The sequence below is a fragment of the Megalops cyprinoides genome, chromosome 12, assembly GCF_013368585.1.
Source record: "Megalops cyprinoides isolate fMegCyp1 chromosome 12, fMegCyp1.pri, whole genome shotgun sequence".
In the NCBI taxonomy this organism is placed as follows: domain Eukaryota; kingdom Metazoa; phylum Chordata; class Actinopteri; order Elopiformes; family Megalopidae; genus Megalops; species Megalops cyprinoides.
The window spans coordinates 9,110,725-9,129,419 of record NC_050594.1 but is presented as its reverse complement, the minus strand read 5'-3'; the positions used below and the strand labels follow the sequence as shown (position 1 = coordinate 9,129,419).

At 42.6% G+C, this 18,695-nt stretch overlaps 1 protein-coding gene across 4 annotated transcripts; it reads left to right on the top strand.

Annotated features, from left to right (window-relative positions):
• The first annotated feature begins 581 nt into the window (after nucleotides 1-581).
• On the top strand, nucleotides 582-17,564 carry senp6b (SUMO specific peptidase 6b). 4 transcript variants are annotated; one of them, XM_036542435.1, is made up of 21 exons: nucleotides 582-899; nucleotides 5,479-5,597; nucleotides 5,883-6,035; nucleotides 6,554-6,624; nucleotides 7,124-7,215; nucleotides 7,406-7,796; nucleotides 8,446-8,675; nucleotides 9,259-9,402; nucleotides 9,656-9,689; nucleotides 10,048-10,236; nucleotides 11,081-11,265; nucleotides 12,248-12,375; nucleotides 12,488-12,604; nucleotides 12,837-12,959; nucleotides 13,509-13,601; nucleotides 14,068-14,351; nucleotides 15,279-15,328; nucleotides 15,738-15,829; nucleotides 16,321-16,389; nucleotides 16,579-16,729; nucleotides 17,203-17,564. In XM_036542435.1, exons 2-21 carry the CDS (start codon nucleotides 5,572-5,574, stop codon nucleotides 17,389-17,391), a joined length of 2,811 nt encoding a protein of 936 aa, XP_036398328.1. In that variant the 5' UTR covers nucleotides 582-899; nucleotides 5,479-5,571; the 3' UTR covers nucleotides 17,392-17,564. The 4 variants fall into 4 exon arrangements, with proteins under 4 accessions (XP_036398328.1, XP_036398327.1, XP_036398326.1 ...); XM_036542434.1 differs by having other exon boundaries at nucleotides 8,446-8,696; nucleotides 12,251-12,375; XM_036542433.1 differs by having other exon boundaries at nucleotides 8,446-8,696.
• Nucleotides 17,565-18,695: the final 1,131 nt, after the last annotated feature.

Here is an 18,695-nt window from a genome sequence, read left to right as displayed (position 1 = left end):
TGTAAAGGGAATAGACGCTGCACAGTATTCCGCCTGCGCAACGTATGTGCTACCATCCAAACATACACGCATGTCATTTGCTGTCTATCAGTAAGATGTAAACATTTTTACATTTGTGGTGCTAGCTTATGAATAGCTAGCCTTGTGGACTGGACCAGGGTCATACCGTTTTAGCTAAAAGTATGCACACTCTAATGTTATATCTTCCTATTTGAATAACCGTGGTTTTCAGCAAAGAAGTTGTTTCCAGCACTTCGAGCTGAATATATAAAATATTAATGCCTTGCTCAACTTGACTGACCTCAGCATAATGTGGCCTTTTCTAACAGCGGCCGGGGGTTTTATTTGATACTAATCCTAGCAGAGAGGGAAACGCCCGGGAAGAAATTTAGATTTCGAAAGAGTTCCAAGAATTTGAACACCGATAAAACAGGGAGATTTTTCCTTAATTTATCAGCATCAGTGCACTCTACTTTATACTTCCAATCCCAATTTTGGAGTTTCATGTGTGTGTGGTCGTTGCCAGATAATAAGATAACGCACAACACACAGCTGCTTTGCAAAGATAAGGGACAAACGCAGCTGACTAGCGCGTTAGCTAACTATCCACTACTGCCAAAATTGTTGTCCAGTTAAATACACAGTGGCCTTTTCTAATGTTGAGCTGTTAGTAGTTCACTAAGGTAAACGAAGATCAACTCATAGAATCCTGAAGAAAAATGCACGTTAGCAGAGTTACCATAGCTGATTCAGAGAAACACTAACATCACTAATCGGAGACGCAAGCACCACCAGGCAATACGAGTTGACGCGAGACATAGCAGGTTCCGTGAGCAAACAAACATCTTTCTTTAAGAGTGGAATAACCATGGTCCACGACAGGAGTATTTTTATTCAAGGTAGGCTTTTTAATAATTATTTTATGAACGCTGTGATCGGAAATGTTACTAGGTAGCTAGCTATCTTACACTGGTAACGGTTCAATTGAGATGTCTAACGTGCAACTCAGTGGTGCGTATTTTGGCTTTTAAGTGACGCCAGCTAGCCAGCCAGTCTGCTATTAGCTATCACAGTTATTCCTTTAACGTTAGCTAGCTAGCTAGCTAGCTAGCGTTAGGTAGTTAACGTTACATTTTTTGCAAGAAATGACATCAATCATTGGTGGCCAAACTAAGTCTTTATAGCCTTGAAAGAACAGTAGTAAAATATTGCTACTTAGACAGAGACTTGCTGGTTGGGAAGTCTCGACAGGTCTGTTATTATAGCTAGCTAGCTATAACCAGCAAAGCTGCGGTAGTCGACCGCAAGCTAAGATAGTTACCTGGCTAGCTACACTGGCAGCTAAACCGTTCATAGTGGCATTCAGTCAAATCAGTGCGAATGTATTATTTTAGATAGCGACAGCGAAGATGGCTCCTTTATTCAGTGTTATCACGGATTTCACATAATGTGACATCTTTTAAAATGTGTGTCAATGGCAGTCATGCAACCTATTATGCTGTTTCTGTGGTGTTTTACCAGCTGGTTTGAGAGGGTAACCGGCGTTAGTATCACTAGTTTGAAAGCCAGGTAGCTAACGTTACACACCGAACAACATTAAACGGCCTAGAAAGTTGAAACCTGAATCAATATAAACGCAGGAAGATATTCATAGGACTGCTTTTACCCACACACATCTTTAAATTGTCTAATCTCATTAATGAGGGACCATGCAAACAAAAATGGTATTATGGCTGGCTAATCTTTAAAGATAGCTAAATATGTTTAACCTCAACCTTCTAGCCAATCTCACTGATTTGCCAGAATAATCCAGACATAACGTTAAGGGTTTCAATGTTGCCACACTGCTTAAAGTGATTTTTCTTCCCCGAGAGAGACGAGCTGAATAACTCAAATCAGTGGATGTATGTATGTGTAATTTTCCTAATATAAGTGGTTTCATGAAAGTAGATTCTGATTGTTTGAACATTACATTATGCTAAGAATATAAAGACTTACACAAAGAAGTTGATACATTGTGGCAAATGTGTTAAGGTGTGCCATAATGAAGCTGGGGTGACAGGTACTGGTCGGGGTGCAGATGCAAGTTTTGGTTTACAAGTCAAATACAGGCTATGTAAACTGCATGTGAAAATGACATTTCACCATGGGGAGAGGCTCAGTGCAATGGTTTACACAAAGATTTTACATTGATATTCATTCAGTCTTTCACACCATGTGTATAGCTTTGGTAAGGCCTACATTTGGAAGGAGTGTTTTGGTTAATTTGATAGTCAGATATTCTCTGGCTCCCTGGAAAGATTCCAAGTACATGCTAATGCTGAAATTTTGGATTCAGAATGGAACACTGTAGAAAAAAAAATGAAGATCGCAAATTCACTGAAAAGCTCAGATAATCAGGGACCAAATCTGGATGTAATACTGTACACACGTTGGATTGCCAGAGCCTGCGGTTCAGAGTATTTATTTACAATTCAGAACTACTGCCCTGTTTAATTTACTAGCCAGCTATGAGTTAGCACTGAGTTTCATGAAAATAGATTCCAGTGACATTTGTTCAACCCTTTCAAATGGGTGGTCCAACTAAAAATGTCAGTTAAGTTTGTTCGAGGTGTTAAGCCGCAACTATAGCTTGGACTGTTGAGGTCCGTGCTTACAGTGGGTGCTGCTTGTTAATGCAGATGAACTCTGGTTTCACTCTGGCCAGAAGGTACCAGAATACAAGTAGTAGATAGGAGGAGGGAGTAGGTAGTAGAAGGAGCAGTAACAGAAAGTAACATGATTGTCCATGTCTGTCTTAAATTGTTTCCGCTTTTTGATTTTTCAGCCAGCAATATCCTGTTCGTAAAAGCTTGTCTAGTGATGAGCATTTGAAATTCGTATACCAGTAAGATATAAATGCTGTGTTATTGGATTGGATTGTTGTTCTACGGTTTTTATGTGTGCATCTCTCCCTGTGAAATAGGCCTGGAACCAGATACGAAAACTTCAGAAAGCATTTGTATATTAAATGCTTTGTTGTGTCTTAGCATGGGTTTTTATTTGCATTACCCTATACTATTGTTTCTATACTTTTGCACTTGTGAGTATCTTACAAACCCATCAAACTGGGTTTTGGCAGCAGGTCCAGTAATTTTACTTGATTTGAAGCACTAAAATCAATGCTTTGTCCCAGTGCCTATTTCTCTGTATTGTGTGTCATGGTTTCTGCCGTGGTGAAGCATTGACACAGTGTGGCATTAGAAAAAGAGAGAGAGCCAGAGGCATTCTCACTGTCAAGTCATAGTAAATGTTTTCAACAGCACAGGAAAGAATTTAAAAAGCAGTGATATTCTGGGGCATCTGGGTCTGTCTGTCTGTGTTGATATTGCAGACACAGAATAGTTTTTTTTTATGGTGCTGTATTCACCTTGCCTTGTTTGTGGTTTGGTTGTGAATGTGGCTGTCTGTTTGGCATCTCTTAATCACATTCCATGTAGCCCATTTAGTAGTTTTTGTATTTCTTCCAGCAGTCTGACCATGTCGTCATGTCTAATGAAACCAGGGAACCAAATGCATACCGTTTTTGGAATTGCTGGTAATCCTTTGGATTGCGAGTCAAGCACATTTTGAATAGGCCACATTAGAGGGAATCGAAAGCCATTTGGCCTGAATTGAGCCATTAAGTTTGAATTGTGGGTGGCTGGTATTTTAAACACATCTGAAGTGACGTACAGGGACTGTGAGCTGATTTTTATCCCATCCCCTCTGTGGCCCACAGATCTTCCCCTGAGATCATAAATGAGCTGGGCAGAGTGAGGATAGCAGAGGGGAAGGAGGTAAGGTAACTGAATATCTTTCTTTCTGAAAGTGGAATTCCACCAGAAAGCATTCAAATAGTCTGAAATCATTCTATGTTCCCTAACTTGAAAACAACAGGAAATGTTCATTCCTACCTTACGTCGGTCAGGAATGTAACCAAAATTCCAGAATATTTTTTCTGAGCCAGGTACAGTCTGCACAGGACCTTTGCAGATACACTGATCCATATCATATATGGATGGGATGAGAGCAAACATTCAACAATAGATGAACCAATTCACATTGCTTAGAGACCAGTGAATCTCCATGTCACATTTTCAAGTGACATGGAGGCGTTGAGGATGTGCTGAAAGGAAGCAGGAGACTGTTTTTGCAGTTAAATCGAGTCAGTTTGTCAAACGTAGTGACGCCTCCTTTATTGTAATAGTTGTCACGACATCGATGGCCAGACAAGAGTGAGGGGGGAGAGTCAGTAATATCATACAGCAGTGAATCTGATGGTATTAACCACATCTTTGAGGTGTCACTCACAGCAGCGGAGTTCCCCCTGTTTGGTTAAAGATAATTCAGGCTTTCAGGAAAGGGTATGATGTTTGTTTATCACAGCTGTTGCATGTATTGAGATTTAAAGATTATTTTTGTAATAATCTGTTGTGAGTGGGTTCATGCTATGTAGAAAGCTGATATTGTCAATGTAAGTGGGAGATTGGTTTCTGCGCAGTCCACTTCGTACAGAATGTATAAAGTGTAAGAGAGAGGTATTTAGGGTTAGGGTTTTCCCACTTTCCCAGTGATTTAGAGGTGGATGGATTGTAGCCAGTCAGTGCACCAAGTTATTACCAGCAACAGCATTTGCAAAACCTTAGGAATGCTAATGTTGCCTATTTGTTTGGTCTGCGATATACAATTGTTCCTAAAATAGATCTCTTAAACAGTGATGGAAGTGTGGTTTCATGATACTGATAATAGGTGGAGCTGTCTTGTGTTGTTTCAAATTAACCAGTCAAAACACTCTTCTGTCCTCAGCAAAACACCAGGATTGGTGGGTAACTAATCGCTAACTACACCTATTTTTGGGATCATTCAGCCTCAGTCTCCCATTACTACCTTTGATTGAATCCCTAAACTAATCTGTTAGGTAAAAATGGAAGTAAACTCAAGATTATCTAGCTACAGACCATCCAGTTTTCACATAATCTGATAGTTGTGCAAAAATATGTAGGCCTATGTGCTTCATCTGCATTAGGCTAAAATTCAGAGAATTGGTACAGCAAATTTTGAGGTTAGCAATGCTGAATTTAAACAGACTGTTACTTCTCCATTTAGCAGCCTTTCTTTCTTGGGGTTATTTGATATGAAACAGTATGTGTTGAAAAGATAATTAAACAGTTTAAATTATGTTTCACAGTTAATCTATGTTTTCAGTTGTCCATGTGACAAACTCCCTCTGTTAGACTAGATAATCAGGAGTTGCCTGTGGATATATTGATTGACAGTGTTAAGCAGTTCTTTTTTTCTTGCTTAATTGCAAGCCTCTTTATTCCAGCAGAGGAAGGAGGTTTGCGTGGAGCGACAGTGTGCAGGCGGTGTACTGTATGTTTGCTACCAGCAGAAATTCACAGGTTGAATCTTCATTCAATTCAGCGTCTTTTCTCTTTCTCCCTGTCCCTCTACCAGTGACAGTTCTGTGCAGGCGAATCTTCGAAAACAAATTCACAAAGGCCTGAAAGTCATATCAGGTCACTGAAAGGAAACGTCATTGGGCTGAATATGCTGGGAGCTGGCAGGAAACTTGGGTACTTATTTGTTGTTTCTCACAAAGCTGTAGTCTGAAGGGTGTCAAAGGTGTAATTTGTGGCAGAAATGTACAGTTGGAGATTGTTCTGCCACATTGTTCCTCAAGTGGTTAGATCCAATTCTTTGTAGCACCAAGATGTACTGGCGACTATTTCCAAACCCTCACAACAGGTTAGGCTACCTTTTTTGTTTCGTTTTTCCATGTGGAACACATTCTCTGAATGGGCCGTTGTGATTTGGTAAGCCTCCTGTAACCTCTCATTTTCTTTGATTATCTCTTGAAGTGAAAAGCCCCACGCCGTAACTGCACCACAGATGATGCCCAACAGAAGCAACTATTTCCTTTTGAGCCCAGCTCCCTCTCAAGGTGTCGTTCTCCAGGGACCACTCTTTCAGCACAGCGACACGTCAGCCTTAGTCCGGAAGGCAGCCCAAAGGTATGGCTCCTTTTGCTAGCGGTTATGTTCATTTAGTCTAGCTATTAAATTAAATCTTATGATTTATTACATTACAATTTATTACATTAGAATCAAGACAAGTATACCTGTGCTTTACTATATAAGTAATCTGTGCTTTTTCAAGGACAGAATATTTGTGGGGAATTTCACTTATTTTGCTTACTTGTTTATGTATTTCTTTATTTTTCTTTATGTCATAAAAACAATACTTGTGTAATAAACTTATAAGAAGTTGGGCCATTCTTTGCCTTCAGAACAGCTTCAGTCTTCCTTGTAATGCTACTATACAAGTTTTGAACTGTTTCTAGTGGCATATTGGATCATTCTTTTAAGAAGGAAAGCTTCCGGTTCTTTGAGAGATGACAGAGAGATGAAATTTGAAAAGAAAATGAAAAGAGGTGAAATCTTCTCTGTAGAATGAAGACCAAAGACAGTTTCTTTTTTAAGAATTCTTTTACTGTTTCTTGTATCTGAATCTTGCCTTTGGTCTCTTGCAGGAAGGATTATACACAAGAAATACAAAGAGTAGAACTGGACAGCATCGTTGTCACCTGTCCAGAATCTCCAGGTGAGCCATTCTATTGCAGTACTTGCTTACATTTTGTTGTGTTTCTTTTCTGAATGTATAATCTCAGTGTTGTATCAAATAGTACAAATACAGTATCTATAAGTTGTCATTTGTAATTGAATCATTTTTGTATGTTGAGCTTATTATTCCACATATTCATTTTTCAATGAAGTGGTGTTCTTGATATAACAACTACAAGAACATTGACTATGTATGTTTTTGTATATTGCTGACCATCTTGGTGGATTTTAGTTTTGCCAAAGTGCCCAAAATGTTTATCGATACAATCAAAATCAGATTTCTGATCTTACTTGGCTGTTTGAGGGACCTCAGGTATTGAACAGATGAGAACACCAACACATTTATGATTATATGATTCTATGGTTCACTTCGACTATATGACCTGTCTTTTACTGAAATAGGCAAGCTTTCCTCCATAAGGACCCCTTATAAACAAGTGAATAACTATGGTGGACTTCATCTCCCGTGTCTCTGTCAGGGTCTGACAGCCTTGGCCGGGGAAGCAACGTCATACGGCGAATTCAAAGCAGACGGAGGCGGTCGTTGCAGGCGTCAAGCAAGGAAGTAGAGGTGAGAATGGAGAGAGGGTTTGGGCTCCAGATACAGCTTGTCCCAGCTGTGTAGTGGGGAAGTAATGAACCCGACTGGTTCAGGCTTTACATTGGAAAAGGGGTTTAATGAAGCAGTCTGATGCCAGCTCTACAGTGGAAAAGGGTAATAATGACCTGATACTGATTGCAATATGCCTGTCTGCCTGTAGCCCTTGCAACCAGGCGAGTCCCTCACAGTCTGTGAAGCGTGCGGCAAACCCAACCAGGACCACGGCAGTTGTCAGACCTGCGGGAACCCCCCCTCACAGGACACACCCCCCAGCCTGACAGACAATGCCCCGGTAAAAAACCCCCATTCTTCGCTGGCCAGACCGCCCATTCGCCTGCCACCTTCGGGACCAAACAGCCTACAGCTCTTTAAAAACTTGTACAGCCCATCACTGAGTCTGACAGCACCGCAGGTGGACACTGTGATGACCTCACCGACACATGTCACTAGGGGAGACCTGGTGCTGTCCAATGATGGAACAGGGGGCGTGGCCCGCTCCACTAGAAGCAGGAGGCAACAGGGGAACAACCAGCCAGAATCAAATGACACCAGTAAGACACTTTGCTTTTTAATGCAATTTGTGTAGATTTTTAAGCATGTTAAGTCTTATAAATTTTTGCAGACCACAGAATACGAGTGCTCGTGCCACTTCGTTAAATGGTTCAAAATATTTTAATCATTGTCTCATTATCAAACAGTGTCCTAACTGCCACTTAAATGAAGGATTTAAAGTGGTTTATTATCATTGTGGTGTATTTGGGAAATCAACACAGCACAGAGGGAACAGCCAGCAATGCAGTCATCGAGTATCAAACAGAAAACAAGTGATAACATGCAAACGCGTAGCAGTGTTTTAATGCACACTGGGTAGCCAACATAATTATCCTCAGGAGCACGTCATGCATATAGCCAAATAATGATCCATGAAATCACCACTGTCTTCTATAGTAGTGTTCACATGCTGCCAGTCTACGCCCCATGACTTCACATTACATTATACTATGGTACAGTAATCTGTAAACGCTACATTTCATTTAATGCATTCAATACACTTGGCTGTCATTTCTATAATGCATCAACAGCTAAAGACGCTCATGGTAACTTAGCAGCTGGCATCACCGTGCCTCATGGGTAACCATTGGTTTGCTGAGGTGGCGCGTTGGCAGTGAAAGAGGTCATGGCCACTGTGACCCGTTTCAGTCGTGCTCTCCAGTGACGAGGAGGCGGAGAACACGGGCAGCAGCGGCAGCAGGATGGACAGCGTCTCCCCCCGCCCCGCCGACTCCGCCCACTCCTCACCGGCGCCCACTGGTGGCCGAGTGGAGGCGGCCATGAAGGATGCCTCGGAGAGGGAGGGCGTCACCAGCGACTACTTCGCCAACGTGGACACGAGGATCACGCTGCCAAGGAAGTTGCGTATGAAAGACCCAGTATGTCCAGTTCTTCACTCGGTCAGTTTCCAAAACACTATACTTAGCCTGTGGATTACATTACATTACATTATTGCCATTTAGCAGACACTCTTATCCAGAGCGGCTTACATCGGTTACAGTTTTTTTTTTTGACAATGTTATCCATTTATAGAGCTGGATATTTACTGAGGCAATCATGGGTTAAGTACCTTGCCGAAGGGTACAGCAGCAGTGTCCCAGCAGGGAACAAAACCACCAACCTTTCGGTTAATAGTCCTGCTCCTTAACCACTATGCTACACTGCCGCCAGTCATATAGTTTTAAGCAGCTTGCTCCAGAGGTTTTTGTGCTTTAATCCAGTATGGGAAAAAGTATCCTAAAGCAAAGCACTCTAAAATCCAGTGTGTTTTTTCTATAGGTTTTCTCAAAAAGGGAAAAAGGGCAGAGAGAGGCAGCTATTTTGTTTTTCTTTCCCCGAATCATTCACTGTGAAAGTCATCTAAAAAATAATAAACACACGAAAGTAGAAAATGTAGTTGCTGCTAGTCACTATGGGTAAGTGTTAGTTTCTGCGACCTGAGAATGATTATTTCCTCAACAGTCTGGAAACTTGCCTGATGACTCCGGCATGAAAAGGCGAAAAGTGGGTTGTGTAGGCTCCGCCCCCACTTGTGACAGAATGATCCTGGACTGCAGAAGCGTGAGGCTGGGGACACTGCGAAGGATGGTCACTAAGCCTGTCATTGTGAGCACTGCTGCTTTCAGCACTGACACTCATTGATTTATAAGAAACTGTGTGTGTGTGTGTGTGTGTGTGTGTGTGTGTGTGTGTGTGTGTGTGTGTGTGTGTGTGTGTGTGTGTGCGCGTGTGTGAGCATGCGTGTGTGTACATGCGTATGTCTGTTTGTGCTTGCACACACATGCATGACTAGAAAAAATGTAATGAAGATGATGAAGATGTTCGACATCTCATTGATTGTCTCTGTCTTGTCTCTCAGTTCGCAACTGACTACATTCAAATTGAAACTGAAGGTAAGAAACCAGAAGAGCCAGTGTCACATATGTGCACTATACACTGTACATACAGCATCACAGAGTAATGCAAATATCATTTCCCTCTTTTTTTCCCCATTCTGTCTCCTCCTTATGCCCTTCCTCTTCCTCACTTCCACCCATTCTGTTTCTCTTTTTTGGTGACCCTCTTTTTCCTGCCCTCTGCCCTTCCTTTTTCTCTCTCTGCCCCTCCTCTTCCTCTCTTCTTCCCCTTTTCCTCCTTATGCCCCTCCTCTTTCTACCATTGAACCTCTTTTTCTCCCCTCTAATTTTCCTCCATATGCCCCTCCTCCTCCCCTCCTCTTCCTCTTTTCTCTGCACCTCCTTGTCCTCTAAGCTCCCGAAGAGGACACGTTGGAGAAGGTGGATCTGAGGACGTCGGAGCTGACCAGCTGTGAATGGTGCAGCGTCCGCAAGTTGCCGGCCCTCTTCCTCCAGACCACGCCTGCAGAGTGCCTTCGCCTGCGGACCCAGCTGAAGATGTCCAGGGATCAGGGAGGGGTGTGGTACGACTGTAAGGGTACAGGTGGGTTTCCCTCTTGTTACGGCCAGACACCTGCCAAAGGTGACTGCAGGCAGTCACAGGACAGTTAGCAGGATAAATACTCCGAACATAAAGGTAAATCAACTCAGCTATTCCCACTTAAGTGTTAAGCAAAGAGTTGTAAGGTTTTAGCTGGCTAGACAGTATTTTTTACGGGACTAAGGAAAAGATAGGTGAAGAGATAGCAGTGCACAAGAATTTCAGAAAGAGAATGGCCAGATTGGCACAATATACCACACTGGTACTCACTTAAAATACCTGAGGTGCACACCTTCCTGCACCTGTGACCCTGACGTCACATGACCCATAACCCCTACTCTTGTGCACCCTTTACTTGAAGTCATGTGACATACTCGTAACACTCTACAGTGCTTTGGAGCTTCTGAACTCTTTAAAGATGCAGCAGGTCAATCTAGTAGCAGTTTGCTTTGTGAATTACACCGATATGTCAGTTGTATTCAGATCTATTCAAATATTTATTCTGCTACTAATAGAACCCTGTGCATTTCATGTTGTACTGCTTTGTGTATTGTATTTTGAGGACATTTTCATACTTACTGTTACCAAAATGAAACCTTGCATTCAATGAGTCGCTTATGACTAAAAATGGAAACTTTAAATGGAAAGATAGAGGGAGAAGAGAGGTTTCATGATAAAATATTCATATCTAAAACCAAAACGCACACAGTCTAGAGTCATGCGTTCAAAAGTGTTAAGGCATCAGCACGCATTCGTTGACTAACGTTGAGACACAGTTTTTAAACACGGAGGCCACTTTCCATTCACATGGCAGTGAGCTTTGCTCTGTGTGCTCTGTCCCTCACAGATACGGATGAGAAGTACATCATATTGATTTTCGAGAACGGCCCCTCCATTCAGGAGCAGGTGCTTCTGGAGGACATCCTCAGGGAGATCGGCAGGGCCAACGGCCTACCCGACATCCCAGCCAAACTCTCCTTCCAGGAAGCCAATGCCCGGCTGGTGCGGTATAACAACATCACCAGAGAGAAGGTGAGCAGTGGTGTAGTGGGTAAGGATAAGCAGTGTGGGGGTAAGGAGCAGTGACGTTAGGGTAAAGAGCAGTGATGTTGTGGGTGAGGAGCAGTGGTGTAGGGATAAGGAGCAGTGGTGTGGTGGTAAGGAACAATAATTGAGGAGCAGAGCTTATAACCCAAAGGTTCGATTTCCAAGTGGGGCACTGCTGTCATACTCTTGGGCGAGATGATTAATCTGAATTGCCTCTATAGTTATCCAGTTGATTAAAGGAGTCTGCCATGCAAATGTAATGTGTGGTATTTCCAGTGTTTAAATCATTCATTTGCTTCATCTATACATCTTTAAGAGGCAGTACCCAGGTTGGGGATGGACCTGCAACCTTCTGGTGAAACATGTAGTTGCCTTCTCGCTATACCAAACTACTGCCGTATGCTTGCCAGGTTTTTCATTTCAGCACCTGTATCTCATTTATCTCTGGAAGCCACCCAAGTTGAGGCAAAATTAGAAAAATTCATAATGGCATGAAATAAAATTTGGTGTAGAGATGCTTATGTCAGAGCTTGTTATCTTGCGTAAACAAGCTGTGAAAATCCATACCATAGAAGTTATATTATTGGGGCACTGTAAGGATATAGGTGATATTTCTGTGCCTGTGTTTGTGTTGGATTGGAGCTGTAAGGAGCTCGGAGCCAGGCTTCATGAACTTCAACAGTAGGTGGAGCTACCACTTGTCTTCAGTAACTTGCTGATTTGAACCAATCAAGTGCATTGGTGTGGAGTGTGTGATAGGTCACGCTGATTTTGACTGACAGCAAATTGTACATGGCAGCTGCTGTCATTGTGGGGTTTATGAGACCTTACTTTTCCCATCGCTATGCGAAAACTATTTCAGGAGGTTTCAGGGTTTCTGTGAAAGTGCTAAGGGATGGGGCTGTGTTTCTTCCTGTGACTGGTGTTATGTTCCCTTTCTGTCCCCTGTCCCCCATCTGTCCCCCAGCAGGCGGGGGGATCTGGTACACAAACCCGCATGTCCACGCGCATCCACACGGCCACTCTCTGCAGCCGAGAGGACAAGCAGAGGGACAGGACGGAGCTGCCCCCCGCCTCATCTGGGCCTGTGGAAAAGTGAGTGGGTTTTCACCCCTCGGCGTCTGCGGGCTCTCTCGTGCCACGGCACCACAGTGCCGCGTGCGTGTTCTCTGCTGCTGTGGTGATGGTGTGCGTCGCTGTCTTCCAGGATAATTGTCTATCCCCCGCCCCCGGCCAAAGGGGGAATATCAGTCACAAAAGAAGACCTCCAGTGCCTCAACACAGGGGAGTTCCTGAACGACGTCATCATCGACTTTTACTTAAAGTAAGTGGAATTGCTTTTTTGGTTTGTTTGTTTTTTGTCAGGAAATACATACAGTGTTCATTTACCTGATGTTTTTTTTAGAGATTTTATGATATGGTTTTCAAGAAGCCCTAGAAACACTTTGTTTCATGTTATGCTTTTGAGATGATTTTTGTGGCCAATTTACAGGAAGACTGTGACATTGGCTTCATGTTTTGATTTTGAAATTATTTTGCATATTGCTTTTCTTCAGGTATTTATTTCTGGAGAAATTAAATAAGGAAGATGCTCAGAGGAGTCATGTATTCAGTTCCTTCTTTTACAAACGACTGACCCAGAGAGAGAAGAGAAGTCCCACAGACACCACCAATATCCCGTGAGTACTCTGCCAGACCAGAACATGTGTTCCTAATAAACTGTGCAGTCAACTCCTTATAGCTGCATATTGGATAATTGCATGCTCCTCTTTATTGTACAGTATGTAACAGTCAGATTTTAATGCTACTTATTTTGCTGCTATGTGCGTGTTCTAGATATGTGTACAGTTACAATACTCTGAGTATCTACAAGTACCAGCAGTCAGGTTGTATTGCTGTACTATTTAAGTTTGGTTTAAAGCCTGATTAAATAATTCAGACAATGACCTAGATGTTGAGCTTTGTTCTCATTTTCCTGTGTAAGTCTGATGGAATTTCGAGATGAGTTTGAAAATGTTTGAGAAAAGGTATCAATAAGTATTTGACAAAGAATACCGGTGAAGTAGTTTCCATCGGAAATGCCAAGTACACACCAAGTCATGTTCAATACGTCCAACCAAATGCTTCCCCTGGGTCCACACTCTGTACCACCCCATGAATGTCTCAGGATTACTGTCTCGTAGTACTGTTATCCCGATAAATACCTTGTGTTTTCTGTGGTGCACCAGGATACAGAAGAAAAAGCACAACAGAGTTAAAACATGGACCCGCCATGTGGATCTGTTCCACAAGGACTTCATCTTTGTTCCCATTAATGAATCGTGAGTCCCTCCTGCCATATAATATGACAAAATGTTTCTGCATACACCAACATCACAAATAACTAGTATTAACATTATATTGCTAGCTTGTAGTTTGTCAGCAACCAATGTAATTGTACGCTGCACAACAGAAGAGGAATTAATAAAATAAAAGTGAGCAGTGTTATAAATGATTTTATTTTTCTTTTGCATTATAAGTGAAAGTATCAATGTATTCGAATTTATTTCATCGCATGAACAGTAATTGAAAATGTAAGAGACGTAAATGTAATAAATAACTCGTAACCTAATCATAATGAATAAATCTGCATAATTTGTGTTAATGTGATATGTATAATTGAGGTTAGGCGTACAGCCAACAGAAGAACACATTTGCTGAGGATAGCAGTAAGCTGATTGGTCACTTTGTGTCTGTTGTGATTGGTTGCTCTATGACCAATCCCTGGCTTTCTTCCTCTCTGGGCAGGGCTCACTGGTACCTTGCAGTCATCTGCTTCCCGGGTCTAGAGGGGCCCCAGTTTGAACCCAACCCTCTTTATGGAGCATCACTGACAGGGCCGGTGCTGGTAACCAGCTCCCCAGAGGAGCACCGGTCAGCCTCGCGCTGGCAGGAGACAGAGCGGCCCTTTTTGTCCAGGACTCGCCAGTGCTCCAGGGCACCCCACTTCAGCACCATGGACACCTCCCAGGATATGACAATGCACTGGAACGGTAGCTGTGAGGACGGCTTCAGTGTCCTGAGCCGCACAGGTGAGCGGGTCAGATGGTGAAGACATCTCTGCTGTCCATACTTAGAAGGCCAGGTGTCAGGCCAGCAGGCTCAGGACTGGGGAGGCATAGGTGCTGCTGCTGCCTTTAGCAGTGTAGCGTAGTGGTTAAGAGGCGGGACTTGTAACCCGCTTCTTAACCACTACGGATGTCGGTTCGATTCCCTGCTGGGGGGACTTAACCCACAATTACCTCAGTAAATATCCAGCTGTATAAATGGATAACATGTAAAAAAAAAACTGTAACCTATGTAAGTTGCTCTGGATAAGAGCGTCTGCTTAATGCCAATAATGTAATGTAATAATGTAGCAGTTTACATTATCTGAATCATGTAAGGTGGCTGTTTGTTTGGGCTCTGTGGTGGTCACACACACACGCACATTGACACACACAAATAAATTACTTCTTCAGCTGCTACTTTTTACTCATTATCGCTTAATTTCACTGTACTGGCAAAGCTGTACAGGCTGCTGTAGGCTGACTCAATGTATAGCTGGAGAGCTGCAACCAGACTGGTTCAGTGTATACCCCTCCGACTGTAGAGCTGGAACGAAACTAGCTATGCCAGTCCAGGTTCATGCTGCCAGGTTCTTGCTGCTGTGAGATCACCATGCCCAAAAATGTACCCTTTTTGTGCATGTTGATCTCACAGCGGTTCACTGTTTTTTAGAAAAAAAAAATCTTCTGTCAGAGTGCAAAACCAAGCTGTGGCTTCTTTTCTAGGTCAAATACACTCTCAAAGGCCTCTTCTCCACTGTAATACGGCCTGGTTCCAGTTCTGCAGTGGAAAAGTGTTATAATAAACCAGATTGGTTCCAACTTTATAGTAGAAAAGGGCTATTTTACAGACAGTTCATAGATTTTCCTTGTACAGGGATGGATGGACTGATGAGATCTTTGTGTTTTCAGGTGGCTTGCACAGAGTCAGCACAGAGTCTGATGACCAGAGCTCATGTGGGGTAAAGGATTCTCTGTGTACTCTTACCTTTGGGGAACCTCAGTGTGCTGTGCTGTTTCAGATTACATCTCTTACATCTCCACGGATCATATCTCTGTTATATCTCAGTTCTCATTGGGTCTTTATATCATGTTACTTTGCAAAATGGTCTTGGAAATTCACAATCTGCACAGGAGCTTAGCTAGTGGGATATGTGTGTCGTATCATCAGACCATCAGGGATAACCTTGTACAGTCCAACAGCACTTATAATAATAATAGTAATAAATATAATAATAATTAGAACAGTGTATCTTATCACTTGTTTAGGATTGATGTAACGGAGTATATTAAGATGAACTGACTTGCTAAAGTGTGTTGTAAAGCTGAACCTGGGTATTTCAGTAATAACAGATGCGTCTCACTCTGTAGGATGATGGCAGTGAGGATGGAATGGAAGAAGAAGATGGTTTCGAGCCCTCCCATGCCACTGACTGGGGTTCGAGGCCTACCAACTGTAAACAGTAAGTAGCCAATGCTGAATGATGTTTCTGTCCCCACCCTGAGCCGAAACTTACCCCAAACTACCTCCCACCTCTCAGTGTGATAATGTCCCTATGGGCAGTGATCCACAGTGCTGTGGGTTTCAGAGATGCTGTTTAGATAGCTAATGACTGACATCTGGAACATCAATTTCCATACAGTCAGTGACTCCAGTTAATCGACAATAATAATAGTAAAAAAAAAAAATACCGCTTGTTGTACCTACATTTGCCCCTAGGTGGCACAGTAACATTTCCCATTTTTTTGCCTTTTCATGAGGATGACAAGGTATCTTTTTCCTGGGCACATAAAATAGAAAAGTATTTCCTTTGAATGTAAAATCAGCTGTAAATTTTGGCTTGCTAAATTAGTTTTTATACCGTAAAAAAAACAAGAAGTAATCAAAGAACATGTGCATAGGGGATGACTGTGCTTCCACAGCCTGCTTACAGGTGTGCTTGTCCATCTGCAGGCCCTGTATTCTCATCATGGACTCATTACGTGGCCCTACCAGGTCTACAGTGGTGAAGACCTTACGAGAGTGAGTCACTGATCTTTATCCTGGCTATGTGTTTATATAATACGTATCTCTGGTTACTGTGAGTATACTGACCATCTGCATGGTTGTGTTTTTGTGTCTATGTATGTGTGTGTGAATACTTGCGGTTGTGTGTGTGTGTGGTGTGTGCGCGCATGTGTGTGTGTGCGTGTGTGTACATGCACGATGCAGGTACCTGGAGGTGGAGTGGGAGGTGCGGAAAGGAACCAAGCGCAGTTTTGGGAAGGAGGTGATGCGGGGGTCCAGCCCCCGAGTTCCTCAGCAGGATAACTTCAGCGACTGCGGTGTCTACATGCTGCAGTACGTGGAGAGCTTCTTCAAGGTGAGCACTCCGCTGCACCTGTTCTCGTCTCCCAGGTTACAGTGAGGTCCGCTTTGATTGCAGCGACAAGTGTGTCAGTACCATTGGTTTCCAGAAATTACTGCTTTTCGAGCCACTTTATCTGCTGCTCCGCCATGTTGAAATTCATCTGATTAATTGACTGGTTGATGAGACAATTAATCACTGAATTGTCAGACTGACAGACAGCCCTGAAACACAGACATAGTCAGCAGTTAATACGACATAATTTCCTTTTTTAATTGACTGAATCCCTTAACATCTGTGGAAGTTATATTTATGGTGCTTTGGAGTCTGAAAGTAAGAAATATATAGTAGTTAGAGTATGGATATGCTCTGTGGTAGGTTGTAACATGTAGTTTACTTGGCAGGGCTATTACAGTTAATTCAGCATTTTAACCTTGTTACTCCACTATGTGTTTTTTTTTTTTTTTTTTTGTTCTCTTCTTTCTAAGAATCCGATCCCAAGTTTTCATCTGCCCATGAACCTGTCAGACTGGTTTCCACAGCATCTGGTGAAGAAGAAACGGGAGGAGGTGAAGGGGCTCATTTTGCAGATTCAGGATCAGCAAAAAAGAGACACACAGGGTCAGTGGCGACCTGCGGGCACTGACCCGGGATCTGTCATCTGGCAGAGCTCCTGAGAAGAACACCACCCCCCCCACCCCCCAAGTCATTGTGCGCTTATACTTCACAGTCCTCAGTGTCCTTGCAGCCCATCAGCAGGTCCAGCTGCTGTCTCTGCAGATTGTTCATTGCTACATTAGTTCTGCTTTTTGTTTCCTGGAAAATAATAGAATTTTTAGTTTGGTTCCGTCTCGCGACAACAGAGAATATTTGAAAAATGTAATGAATAAAGTGTGTACATATGTTGGAGTTGAGCAGCCTTGCCTTGTTTTTCTTCTCTTCATTAGCGAGTACGTACCCGCTGAACTTGAATATCGTATATAATTACATCACATTACAGGCTTTTAGCAGACATGATTCCAGATCCATCCAGAGCGACTTACACAGATTACAGTTTTTTCCACGTTATCCATGTATACATCTGGGTATTTACTGAGACAATTCTGGGTTAAGTACTTTGCTCATTGTTACAGCAGCAGTGCCCCAGTGGGGAATTGAACCAACAACCTTTCGGTTATAAGCCTTGTTCCTTACCACTCTGCTACATTGTTGAACCTAGTAAGTATGCTCTTGAAGGAGTTCTTCATAAGAGTTTTGTCTCATCAGTTGTGATTAAAAAAAACCTTTTGTGTGTCAGTTGGGAGAAATCTTGGATTTTGATACAATGGGATTATTAACATGGAGAGCCGACTGCTTTGTGAGGTGACATCTTGTCCAACTTTTCCCTGGCTAATATTTTTTTTAATTATTCATCCTTAAGGCCTTTCAGATGTCCAGATTTCCAGCTCAAGTTTATCTGGTATTTCAATTCATTGTTCATGTGAACCGCTTTGTAGAACTGCCCATCTGGTCCTGACTAACTGGTCCCATGGACGCTGTAGCTTCAGATGGCATTTCTTTGAAGTTGCAGGCGCTTGGGAGAATTCCTCAACATGTTACGGGTCTAAAGCTGGACAGTTCAGCAATTGTGAACAGAGAGAAACAGACAGAGTGCAGCTTAAAAACCTGATTTACTTACTCTCAGTGGTTCAATGTTATTGTATGGGTCTGGGAGAATGCGACTCATTCAGGATTTAATAATTGCATTATCAGCTTAGCACGTCTAGGCATGCACACTCATGGATTTAAATAGGCTTTTGTACAGTGCTGTCTTGGGATTTGTCGTTCTCTCTGCATCGTTTAGGTGCCTGGCTTTATTTAATTTTGTTTGACCGCAGTCCAGTGAAGTCTTGTTCCGGGACTTACCAATTACACGTTCATTTTCAGCGTGGAAGGAGTTTTCGGAGCACAGTGACATACTGTAATTGAATAGGAGCAAGGT